The sequence below is a fragment of the Penaeus chinensis genome, chromosome 16 (assembly GCF_019202785.1).
Source record: "Penaeus chinensis breed Huanghai No. 1 chromosome 16, ASM1920278v2, whole genome shotgun sequence".
In the NCBI taxonomy this organism is placed as follows: domain Eukaryota; kingdom Metazoa; phylum Arthropoda; class Malacostraca; order Decapoda; family Penaeidae; genus Penaeus; species Penaeus chinensis.
Window position 1 is genome coordinate 36,368,457 of NC_061834.1, and position 11,865 is coordinate 36,380,321.

Consider the following 11,865-nt stretch of genomic DNA (forward strand, 5'->3'; position numbering starts at 1 on the left):
GTGTGTGTGTGTGTGTGTTTATGTTGAGTGTGAGTGTGAGTGCGCCCGTATGTGTGTGATCCTCGACCTCCTTCAAAACGGGTAGCTCCATGAATCCTGTTATTATCCTCCCCTACAGAGGATTCCTTTGATGAAGGGGGCAAAAGGAACCCTCTTCCCCCCCCTCCCCTTACCTCTCCCTTCCCCCCTCGCCCCTCCCTCCCCTCCACGTTATCTACCATCTTATCGGATAAAAAAAGAAGCTCTGTCTTTCCTCCTTTCGTATTTCCAACGCCTAAGTTTTATTTTTGTTTATTTTGGCTATCGATAGGAGACCAATTTCGTTTTAAATTATTTCGTTTAACGCTCTTTCTCCATTTGTACTATCAAAGCGATTTGTGTTCATCCTTAAAATATGAATATTTTTTTTTTTTTTTATATAAGAATGACTTAGAAGCTGACTATCATAGAAAACAGGAGTATACTATCAAGTCTTAAAAATTACAGGTCTCGAGAAAAAGAGCATATTTGGTCGCTAAAATGTACTATACAATTCCTTATTTGCGGTCAAAGTAGACCCTCGTTTTCCTCCTCCTCCTCCTCCTCTGAGTTTCCTCCTCAAAAAGCGGAAACTGTCAAACAAATATATTAATGACAAGATATGAGATGATAAACTAGAAATGAAAGAATGAGGGAGAAAAGTATCCACGCGTCAAAACAGAACAGTAACGTAAGGTATATATGTAGAATATACATACAAACACACGAACACACTTCCTCCGACCGACACAACCGTAACACGCAACCCCCCCCCCCCCCTTCCTCCCCAACACTCACTATAACAACAGAACACCAGCTCGCCGACGATATCAAGCTCAGTTCATAACAAAGACCCGACACACTGAGAAGACGAAGAAGAACTGGAGTTTCGCACGCACCGCGATTGTTTTCTTGTCTCCTTTTCCTCTCCTTCCTTCTCCTGTTCCTCTTCCTCTCTCTCTCTCTCTCTCTCTCTCTCTCTCTCTCTCTCTCTCTCTCTCTCTCTCTCTCTCTCTCTCTCTCCTCTTCCGACGTCGGCAAGACACGGAAAGAGCGAGGTCTGAGCTACGCGGAAAGAGGTACAAGAAAGCTGGTGACACACTTTAAGGGAAATGATGAATAGCGATAACGAAAGAAAGACAGGAAGATAGAAAGAAAGACGGGGCGAAGAGAAAGAAAGAAAAAACTGACAGCATATAAACAAAGAATCGACACGTATTTCTTCTTGAAAACAGCGGATGTCCGTGAACTTTTCACGCCGTTGTTTCTAGGCAATTCTTACAATGGCATTTTGGTGATACAGTAAAAAATAAATGAAAGAGAGAAAGAGAGAAAGAGAGAGAGAGAGAGAGAGAGATAAAGAGAGAGAGAGTGAGAGAGAGACAAAGACAGACAGACAGAGAGAATGAACCATGATAATTATTTTTATTACTACGCGTCGCACTTGCCCCTTTCACGTGACCTCTGGCGGCACTGAAGGCACGAAAGAAAGGACCTCCTCCATCGAGTCACTGGAAAAGCAATAATCTCGCAGTTCCATAACACGTTCCTTGCCTTCACGTACGAAAAACAGGGACCTTAAACTTAATTAGCTTCGCTTTTCTCTTCTCTCGCAACACAATCTTCTGATATTGTATTTTCGAGAAATATATATATGTATATAAATGTGTGTATATACGAGTCGTAGGGTTGACTCGTCTCCACTGGTATCATCACGAGGACAGCCGTCGCTCTGAGCATCTGGAATGGAGAAGAAAAGACAAAATTATTTACCTTCGGATTTTCAAGGGGGATTTCTGTCTTACATTGGTAGTATTCGTAATTATAGAATTGTTGGAAAATATCAGACAGTGTGAGACGTTGGAAGAAAGAAGGGGAAGGAGGAAGAGGCCGAGAGAGAGAGAGAGAGAGATAGAGAGAGAGAGAGATGAAAGGAGAGATTGAGGAAAAGGACGTGAGAGAAAAAAAAAGCCGGGAATGAGAGAAAGAGGATGTGAGAGAAATAAAAGTTTGATCAACTCACCAAATCTTTGGCATGGGGCATCTTTGGCGAGAGGCGGCGCTCAGATGTAGAAGCAGTTCTCGTAATTCGGGCAGCAGGACGACCTTCTCTTGGGCAGCGGCGGCACCTCGGGCTGAGAGTTGCTGCCCAGCGTCGCCAGAGAGGACGACGAGCACGAGGACGAGATCGCCTTCGCTGGGGAGGCTGAGGCAGGAGAGGGTGAGGCTGAAGACGAAGGCGCGAGCGTCGTCGAGATAATGATGGGCTTCGGGAGGCTGCTGCTCTCGCTCCGGCTGGCGGAGGGCGCGGGCTGGCCCCTCTGCTGCGGCGTCGAGACGATCTTGCCCGTCACGGTGATGATGTTGAGGATGGTCCTCGGGACGGGTTTCGGCGCCGCGGGCTTGTCTCCTGCCGGGGAGGAGCCCTGCGGCGCGGGGGAAGGCACGGGGGGCTTCGACGCTTGGGTCGTCGTCGTTATCGTCGTCGTGGTCGTCGTTATCTGGGGTTTGGACGCGTCGGCGGCGGGCGCTTTGGCGTCGCCGGAACTCGCGCTCTTGGCGGGGGACGACGCCGGGGACACGACGGGGGACGACTTCGCGGACGACGCCGGGGTCGCGACGGGAGAAGACGTCGCCGATGACGTGGGCGTCGTGACGGGGAGAGAGCTCTTCAGGGACGCCAGGGACATGTTCGGGGACGCCATGGAAGACACTCCTGACGAGGAGCCTTCGGAGGAGTCACTGCCGCTGGACGAGATGCTGAGGGCGGAGGAGACGCTGGAGGTGGAGATGAGGCTGCCGATGGTCGTGTTGTGGTCCTCGTGCTCGGACTCGGTGTCCGTGCTCGACTGGTCCAGGCTTCTTCTCCACGAGACCTGAGGCGAAGAAGAAAAACATCATTAGAACAAATGCAACCATTCATTCGTGGAGACTTGCCGCATCACCATCAATAAGAACCAACTGTTTATTGCTTTTCTGCTTGAACTTACTCTTGACTTGAGGCTGAGGCTGTAGGAGACGTTTCTGCGCAGGACGAAGGCGCAGTTGTGGCGGGAGGCTCTGGGCCACTCGCTCTGCACCAGCAGCGGGAACTCCTCGGGCTCGAGAGGCCGGTCGCTGTACGGGTTCTTGTTGACTTCGTGCACCGCGTAGTTCTTAGGGTTCTCCTTGCTGCTGTAGCAGTTAAGGAGCAGCTGCACCAGCTCCTCCGCCGTCGTGCGGTACGACACCAGCAGCGACTTGTACTGCGACTGAAAGAGAAGGAGAGGAACTCATAAATAAACCTCCCTGAGCCGTAGGACTACGAGACAAAACTTCAACTGATCATGGGCACCGAATTCCTCCGCCAAGCAGAGGGCAGCACTCACCCCGGGCATGAGGATGGAGTCGTGCACGCGCAGCAGCCCGCCGCGCCGGACGCCCACGCTGAAGCGAGCCTCCCCGCGGGGACGACACTGCTGCAGCTCCGCCGGACATGCATGGTCGTCCAGCACCAGCAGTCGTCGGGCGGGAGCGCCTCCCCCTGGCCCTCGAACCACGACCTCCATCGTCACGTAGAACAGGTTGGGGTCGCGGTGGCGCAGACGGAACTTGGCCAGGAGCATGAGGATCAGCTGACGGCACGTTGTGGAGGACGACAGGCTGACGGTCTTGTACTCGATGTCAGGACGCAGGGAGCGCAGGTAGACCTTCACGGGCGTCTGTGGAGGGAGGGAAGGGACAACTCATTAGACTTCATATCCAATATTCATTTACGTATTTAATATTTACCATCTACTCTTAACAACCGAGAGAAACCGGATAAATAAAGGCCACTGTATCATGAATAACACATAAATATACATAAAAATAGAAACGAAAACACTGATAACAAGTCTACATATCAATAACGGACATGCCAGGCTGCCGACACGTATACAAAAGATAACAAAAAAAAGAAAAAAAAAAAAAACACCCTTGTATCTTACCGACAATTAGAAAAAAAGACAACGACCATAATAATAAAAAAAATGCGACATCACAGCACCACTTAGCGGAGAGATATTAATCAGCTGATCACCCTGACAAGAGTGTGGGAGAGCGAGTAGATTCAACAAAAGCCTTACGCTACAGTGTCATGCTCTGCCAGGCTTTGCCCCAGTAGCCGCGGGTGGGCTGGGGGTCGAGTCAAGAATGTCGGGTCACGTGACAAAAAAGTCGAGGTCGAACGGGGGGGTTACGGGAGGGTCAGAGGTCACGCGGCTCGGGGCATGGCTTCTGGGCATCGGGGCCGGGGCGAGGCGGGGGGGGGGGGGGTATTCAGTCGGGGTATCGTGGGGTGGGAAGTGGGGAGGGTACTTGGCCGGGGAAGGAAAAGAGAAGGAGAAAAGGAGGAGAAGAAGGAGAAGAAGAAAAAGAAAAGGAAGAAGAGGAAGAAGAATGAGACGTAGAAAGAGAAGAAGAAAGAAGACGAAGAAAGGGAGGAGGGGAAAGAAAGAGAAGGAGAAGGAGAAGGAGAAGGAGGAGCAGAAGAGGCGTGGCAGAGTTGGCCTCGAGGGGGAGTTAATTAAGGCTGAACACCTCTACTGAAGAAAGAAAATATTCTCCTCTCTATCCCCGGTTTGAAACGTATCAATTTAGATATTCTTTCCTTTTCTCTTTCTTTCTTTCTATCTCTATCTTCGTCATGTGATTCGAACGATTAATTTCTCCTTTAAAAAAGAATATACTATACTTTTTTTTATATTCTCTTCCTTTCATACCAACTACCTGCTATTTTCTCTCGCCCGTCGCTCCGGGCTTCTCCCTCGCACCCTCCCCCCCCCCCCTTTCTCTCTCTCCCTCCCTCTTCCCCTCCCCCTTTCTCTCTCTCCCTCCCTCTTCCCCTCCCCCTTTCTCTCTCTCCCTCCCTTCCCCTTTCTCTCTCTCCCTCCCTCTTCCCCTCCCCCTTCCTCTCTCTCCCACCCTCTTCCCGTCCCCCTTTCTCTATCTCCCTCTATTCGACCCCCTCTTTCTCCCTCTCCCCCCCTTCTCTCCCTCCCTTCGCTACCTGCCCTTCTAATATCCCTTGTCTTTAACGGTCTCGTCGAATGACTTGAAGAAATCATTATCATCGAATACAACCCCTTGGGTCTAAACACTCGGAGGATCTGTCTTCGCCAAGGACAAGCTCTACAGCACAAGCTCTACAGCACAGTTAAATTTCAGAGCACAGGTAAGTTTTAGAGCACAGGTAAGTTTTAGAGCACAGGGTAAATTTTAGAGCACAGTTAAATTTTAGAGCACAGGGTAAGTCTTAGAGCATTGTTAAATTTTAGAGCACAGGTAAGTTTTAGAGCCAGGGTAAATTTTAGAGCACAGATAAGTTTTGGAACACAGGTCAGTTTTAGAACATAGTTAAGTTTAGAGCACATTTAAGTTTTAGAGAAAAATTTGTTTTAGTGCATAGTTAAGTTTTAGTGCACAGCTAAGCTCTAGCGCACATGTAAGTTTTAGTTTTAGAGCGCAATTTGTTGTGAAAATCCTTCTCAAAAATCCTTCTCAAGGGTACGTCTCCACACGCCCGTCAAATATATGTTGAAATGGTCATCTCGAACATTAATGAGGAAGTGCAAATAAAGGTTAATTAAATGTAAAGCGTAAGGGCAAATTGAAGCTCTGATGAGGAAGTGCAATTGAACGCTAATGAGACGTAAATTGAAATGGTAAATTGGAGCTTTGAGAAGGAAATGCAATTATCGAAAAATACTATAGAAAAAAAAATGACATTAAAAGAATTCTGTCATCATATTCTTCATTGTAGTTATTGCTTTTGTTTTTAATATAAATATAACACGAGAAGAAGAAACGCACAGCAAAACAATAGCAAAAAAAAAGGAAAAAAAAAAATCAGTCTCTCCACCACACCCGACGGCTTCCTCCTCCGTCATGCAGCGTTATGGCGTCGGACCTTTACAGGCGCAGCAGAGGAACCTCCCACTTCCTCTCGTCGGAAAGATTTACCGACAACCTCACCAGCGCATCACGACGCACTCCATTCCGGGCAGACGACTCACGTACACGCTCAGGCATACGTACATATATACGCATAAGCACGCACGAACGCAAGCGCATACACACACACACACACACACACACACACACACACACACACACACACACACACACACACACACACACACACACACACACACACTCCATCCGCAAGATCCCACATCCCCACTAACTATCCATCCTCAAATATCCACACGGCATAATATATCCCCATACCAACCCACACGCACTCACACACACACACACACGCTTCCATTCCCCCCATTCCTAACCCGTTTACCCGCCGAGTTAACGCCAAGTTCAAACCACACCTGCGTTGACTTCTCTTGTGATTATGGGACCGTGAAAACAATAGGGAAGATTTTCTTGCTTTTTCTCATAGCAGGAACGCCCTTAGACCCGGGGCATGGAGGTCGCGAATGGGTTGGCGCCTGTGACAGATTTTTTTTTTTCTTAAACGAATTTTCTTTACACTTTCTTAATGTATCCGTTTACTTAAGATGTGTGGGTTGGTTTTCTTTGTGAGAGGGTCGAAACAATGCAAGTATGTGTCGCGGTATGTGTCGCGGGAAAGGGAAATAAGAGAGAAGAAAAAAAGAAAAATGGAACTTGGTATAGAAAGCTGCAACTTGATTATACGATGGCTCGGGTTAGAAATTAAAAAAATATTTTTTCTTTATCCATTTCGTTTACCTACGAAGCGTGAACGAAAGCCATGGGAAAATCAAATACAAAAAGAGAGAGAAGAGACAACTTTCACGTATCCATCCTTTCCTTTCAAGAAAAAGGGGAAAAAAAATATCGTGGAGCGTTCGAATTGTGTGAAAATTTGCCGGTAAATAAGTATGCCAAAATGCCTCATTGTTCCCTCAATCTCGAAGATTCCAAGAGGACAAAAAGAAAATATCCCGATGCGTATATGAAAGCGGGAAATAACATGTCATCCATTACAAAGCCAGACGGACAGACCACACTTCAAGCAGAACGGGGTAAGTCCGTATCCCCTGCTGGGTCGACCGCACGTTTCCTTTACTTATTTTCTTTGCAAAACACTTGTGGATTTTCGATTTTCCTCTGCGGGTTATTATACAAGAAGAAAAAAAAATGAAACGACCGAGAAATACTGAATGAGATATCAATTAAGACTAATTTCTCCTCATCAGTCAACGTTGATCGTGAAGGAAAAGACATTTTATAGGCGTTACCCCTTGAGCACAGGGAGGGACGCACGCACCTCCGCGTTAGGCGTTTGTTTCATTTCATTTTTTACGTTTTCTCTTCCTCTCTTCCGTGTGTGTGTGTGGGGGGGGGGGGGGGCAGGATGAAGGGGTTGAAACGGGAACAAAATTTAATTTAATCTATATTGTTCGTAAATGGGAGAAAATGAGATTTGTTTTTATTATTTCCGGAAACAAATCATCTAGATTCAATGGGGGGGGGGGGGGGGGGCGATAAATGAGAATATCATATAACATAACTAAAATCATTATAATATTAATGATAAAACAATAATAATAAAATAATTATAATAAATAAATTAAATAATAATGGTGAAAAAGATGATGATGATGATGATAATGACGATAATGATGATGATGATAATGATAAAACACCAACCTACCCAGTTTTCAGAGTTAAGGGGTTATCGGCATATATTATTTTCAAAGGGAAAGTTTAATGGGTGTCGTACCATCCAGCGAGCTTTACTTTAGGCTCGTGGGTGGCTGCCAGGGGGAGGAAAGGGGGGTGGCGGCCTACTGTGTCGCGTCGTGTCAGAAATATGGGTCTGCTATATTTTTCTTTCTCTCTCTGTCTGTTATTACGTTTTTTTTTTCTTATATCTATTTTTGTTAGGGTTATGGAGGTATGAATGTATAAAAATGAAAGATTTGATCTTTCCAATGCTGAATCGATTAAGATGATTAAAATCGATTCATTTGATCTAACTTCCGGTACAGATATATATATATATATATATATATATATTAAAAACTCATATATCCAAACCTTCTCAATATAACGAATCTAAAAAAAAAACACAAACTAAAATCCTACAGCACACACACACACAGTATTTACATATGTTTTTCCCTTCTTTCATGTTTAAAATATCTTCTATTTTGGTTAAAACATATAAAACCCAAACAGCCATACATTTCCTTCATCCCAGACAGCACACACACGCTAACACATCTTAAAATAAGATTAAAAAACATTAAAAAACATTTTTCTTCACTCGAAGCGGCCTACATCCACGGGCCTACATACATACGCAGCGCTCGACTCGCTCTGAAGGCGTCTATGGCAGGAAGGAAATGGCGCCCAGGAGAACAGGAAGTTTGCCGGTTTAATAATGGGAACCGGACCACGTTTCATTAGCCCGCCTCTGTCTCTCTCTCTCTCTCAATTCTTCTGTCTCTTTCTCTTCCTTTCTCTCTCTCTCTCTCTCGCTTATCTCGCTTCTCTCTCTCTCTCTCTCTCTCTCTCTCTCTCTCTTGTTCTGGATATTTCTCTCTCTTTCTCCCTCCTGTCTCGCTCTCGCTCTTTCTTACAGAAGGAAAAAAAAGAGACAGAATAAAGACGCCAGAGATAAAGAAGAAGAAAAACAAGGGAAATAGAAAGATAAACGAACTATAAGAAAGATCACAGAAGCGAGATCGAAAGAAAGCAGAAACGAAAAGAGAAGAGAAAAGAAAGGATAAGAAAAGAAAAGAGAAAAGAAGACACGAGAACCCCGCCTTTACCACACGATAACCTCACTCGCAAACGGCAAATAAACAAACCTCATTAAAATCCGTTTCTCTCACGTTTCATTCCCTCTGCGTTTCGTGATCTCCCGAACGCACTCATCGGCGCCGTTCGAGAGTTTGTGATGATCTTGTAAATAGCGAGTGCGTGATGCCGCTCACTACATGGGTGTGATGAAGAGAAGTACTTGTTGAGTGTGAGTGTGTGTGTGTGTGTGTATATGTGTGTGTGTGTGTGTGTGTGTGTGTGTGTGTGTGTGTGTGTGTGTGTGCGTCTATGAGTGTCTTGTCCTACCACAGCACAACACAATAACAACACCAAACCACAACACAACACAGCATAGCCCCATTTCCCATAACACGCTATCACATCACCCTCCAACACTCACCGTATGCGGCTCGTTGAGCGACGCGGTGGAGGAGCACCTCGAGGACAACCTCCCGATGGCCAAGGAGGAGAAGCTGAGGGTCGAGTGGAGGCTGATCGAGTCCGGAGAGAAGCCCTTCAGGTCGGAGAGAGAAGTGTCCTTGAGAGACAGCGTGTCAGGGGACGCAATCATGCTCTTGCCTTTGAGTGTCATCTCGGGGGACGAGGGGGAGAGGTCGCCCTTGAGGCTGAGGGTGTCGTGGCACACGCTCGAGCCCCGGCAGGTGAGTTCGGTGGGCGAGCGGCCCAAGGACGAGGTGGAGCGGTAGGTCACGTGTTTCAGCATCTTTGGCACCTGTAGGAGGAGGAGGAGGGGGGGAGGTTAGAGGGGTCATTGTCGCGGTGATGATGATAGTGATGAAGATAGTGGTGAAGCTGACCCTAGCGATGGTGATTTATTTGAAGACAGAAGTAATAATAAGAATGATTCATGGTGACAGGCAATTATGGAGAGTAAGGATGACAATAATAACAATTTCTTTGCGACTTTTGTAGTAAACAAATAAATAACACACACAAACACGAGCAATAAAAGCGAATTAAACCAATAATAAATAAAGACAAATACAAAAGAAAACGATATTCAATTTCCCCACAACGCACACGTACTGAAAACGGGCTAGAATTCCTTTTTAGCTTCACACACCGCAAAACGAACCAACCAGACTCTCAGACTAAGTTTCCGCAGCACAATTACCATACATCACTCTAGCATAAGCTCCAGATATACTTCGCGGATATACTGTATTCATCAGCATACTCATCCATCAACAGAAGACAAGAAGGGGTTATAAGGGACGGAAAAATAAGACCTGGCAACTCAGTCTGGTTAAGGGGTTTCTGGCAAACAATTTGACGGAAATGATATCAATTGTCCTAAAATTATAAAATTTATGAGTTTGTGGTGGTTAATGATAGTGAGTGTCATCCCTTGCGTGCAGTGGTGGCAATAATGCATTAATTTTTAAAACATGATCATTCTAATAAAAGTATTGAGAAAGTTGTTGCATGTGAAGTGTTTTTTTTTTACTATATCCGTCAGAAAGAAAGAAAAAAAAAAATCAGCGGCAAAACATAATCAAGTATGAAATGTATATCAACACAATAAATATCTAAAGATGATATGCACAGCACTGCTTCTCTCTCTCTTCCTCTCTATACATAATGTGTGCACACACACACACACACACACACACACACACACACACACACACACACACACACACACACACACACACACACACACGATAAGAGGTCAGACATGGTTAAGTCATTCTTAACCAACATGAGATGATGATGAACAAAATGAAAAAAAATAGGCCTATATGAAAGACTATTTTAAATTATTCATAAAATACTTAAAAGTTCATGTCTACTTTACAAAAATATTGAAACTGATAAATTCATATGAAGCCATCCATATATATGTATAACAACTTTCATGGAAATTATTTAAATCAAACTCACCAAATTTGAAAACACATCACAAAATTCACAAATACATCTTGCTGTATCCAAAAAGCGGTGTATATATCCTCGGTATAATCTTCGGCACTATCAATTTTCTTTCCTTTTCCGACGTCACTCACAAAATCGCACGAGAGAAGTACGCGCACTCCCACCTTCTTTCAAGTCACAACATAGACTGCGTTACATTTTCTTTCCTGGCTTGGTGCCCGTGAGGCGGCAGGTTTCCATGTATTATTTTTCCCCTATTAATTACGGTTGCTATACGTAATCGATTTATTTTGTTATTATTTCAGAATTAGTGTCTATAATATCTTAAATCATCTGAGATACACTTATATTAAAAAGTATATACATTTATTTATTTATTAATATATATATAAATAAACACGTACCCACAACTTTCCTAGTTCCGGTGCTCCACGGCTTGCTCGACGCTCATTGGTCGGTTGTCGGTCCGTGACGTCACCTGAAAGAAAGTCTGTCATTGGTCAACTCTTAAGGGAATTCAATAGCACGGAGAGAGCAAAAGAAAGGGAGGAAGAGGTGTGTAGGAGAGAGAGAATTGAAACGATAGAACAATATACAACACTAAAAAAAGGCTGAAAACTCTCTCTCTCTCTCTCTCTCTCTCTCTCTCTCTCTCTCTCTCTCTCTCTCTCTCTCTCTCTCTCTCTCTCTCTCTCTCTCTCTCTCTCTCTCTCTCTCTTCCACCTCATTTTTCCTTCCTGTTTCCTTCGACCTCCTTTTTCTGCTCTATTCCCTTCTCTCTCCCTCCCTCTTCCTTCCATCTTTCCTCACTCTTTCTTCCACATTTCCTCACTCTTCCCTTCCCTCTGCTTCCTTCCCTCCTCCCTCTTCCTGTCCCTTCCCTCCCTCTTGCCCTCCTTCCCTCTCCCTCCAAATCCATCAATCTGTCTGTCCGAAGGTAAGAGCACAGCATCCCCCTCCCTTACCCTTCATCTCTCTCTTCTTCCACCCTCAATCATCATCTACCTTATTTCCTTCCTTTCTCTCCTACCCTCTACCTTATTTTCTTCCTTTCTCTCCTACCCTCTACCTAATTTTCTTCCTTTCTTCTCTTTCTTTCTCGTTCTATCCTACATTCTCTCATCCTCTTTTTTCCTTCCTTCCCTCTACCTAATTTTCTCCTTTCTTCTCTTTCTTTCTCGT

At 45.1% G+C, this 11,865-nt stretch overlaps 1 protein-coding gene across 1 annotated transcript in view; it reads right to left on the bottom strand.

Annotated features, from left to right (window-relative positions):
• The window catches only part of LOC125033600, an 11,570-nt gene extending 711 nt beyond the window's left edge, over positions 1-10,859 (bottom strand). Inside the window, exons 1-6 of the mRNA XM_047625254.1 lie at positions 10,693-10,859; positions 9,188-9,520; positions 3,387-3,719; positions 3,009-3,269; positions 2,042-2,894; positions 1-1,758 (exon numbers count right to left, since the gene is read on the bottom strand). The exon at positions 1-1,758 is cut by the window's left edge and continues 711 nt beyond it. Coding sequence (XP_047481210.1) covers positions 2,082-2,894; positions 3,009-3,269; positions 3,387-3,719; positions 9,188-9,511 — 1,731 coding nt within the window. The 5' untranslated portion in view covers positions 9,512-9,520; positions 10,693-10,859 and the 3' untranslated portion in view covers positions 1-1,758; positions 2,042-2,081. The remainder of the gene's footprint in view (positions 1,759-2,041; positions 2,895-3,008; positions 3,270-3,386; positions 3,720-9,187; positions 9,521-10,692) is intronic.
• Between the last annotated feature and the right edge of the window lie 1,006 nt (positions 10,860-11,865).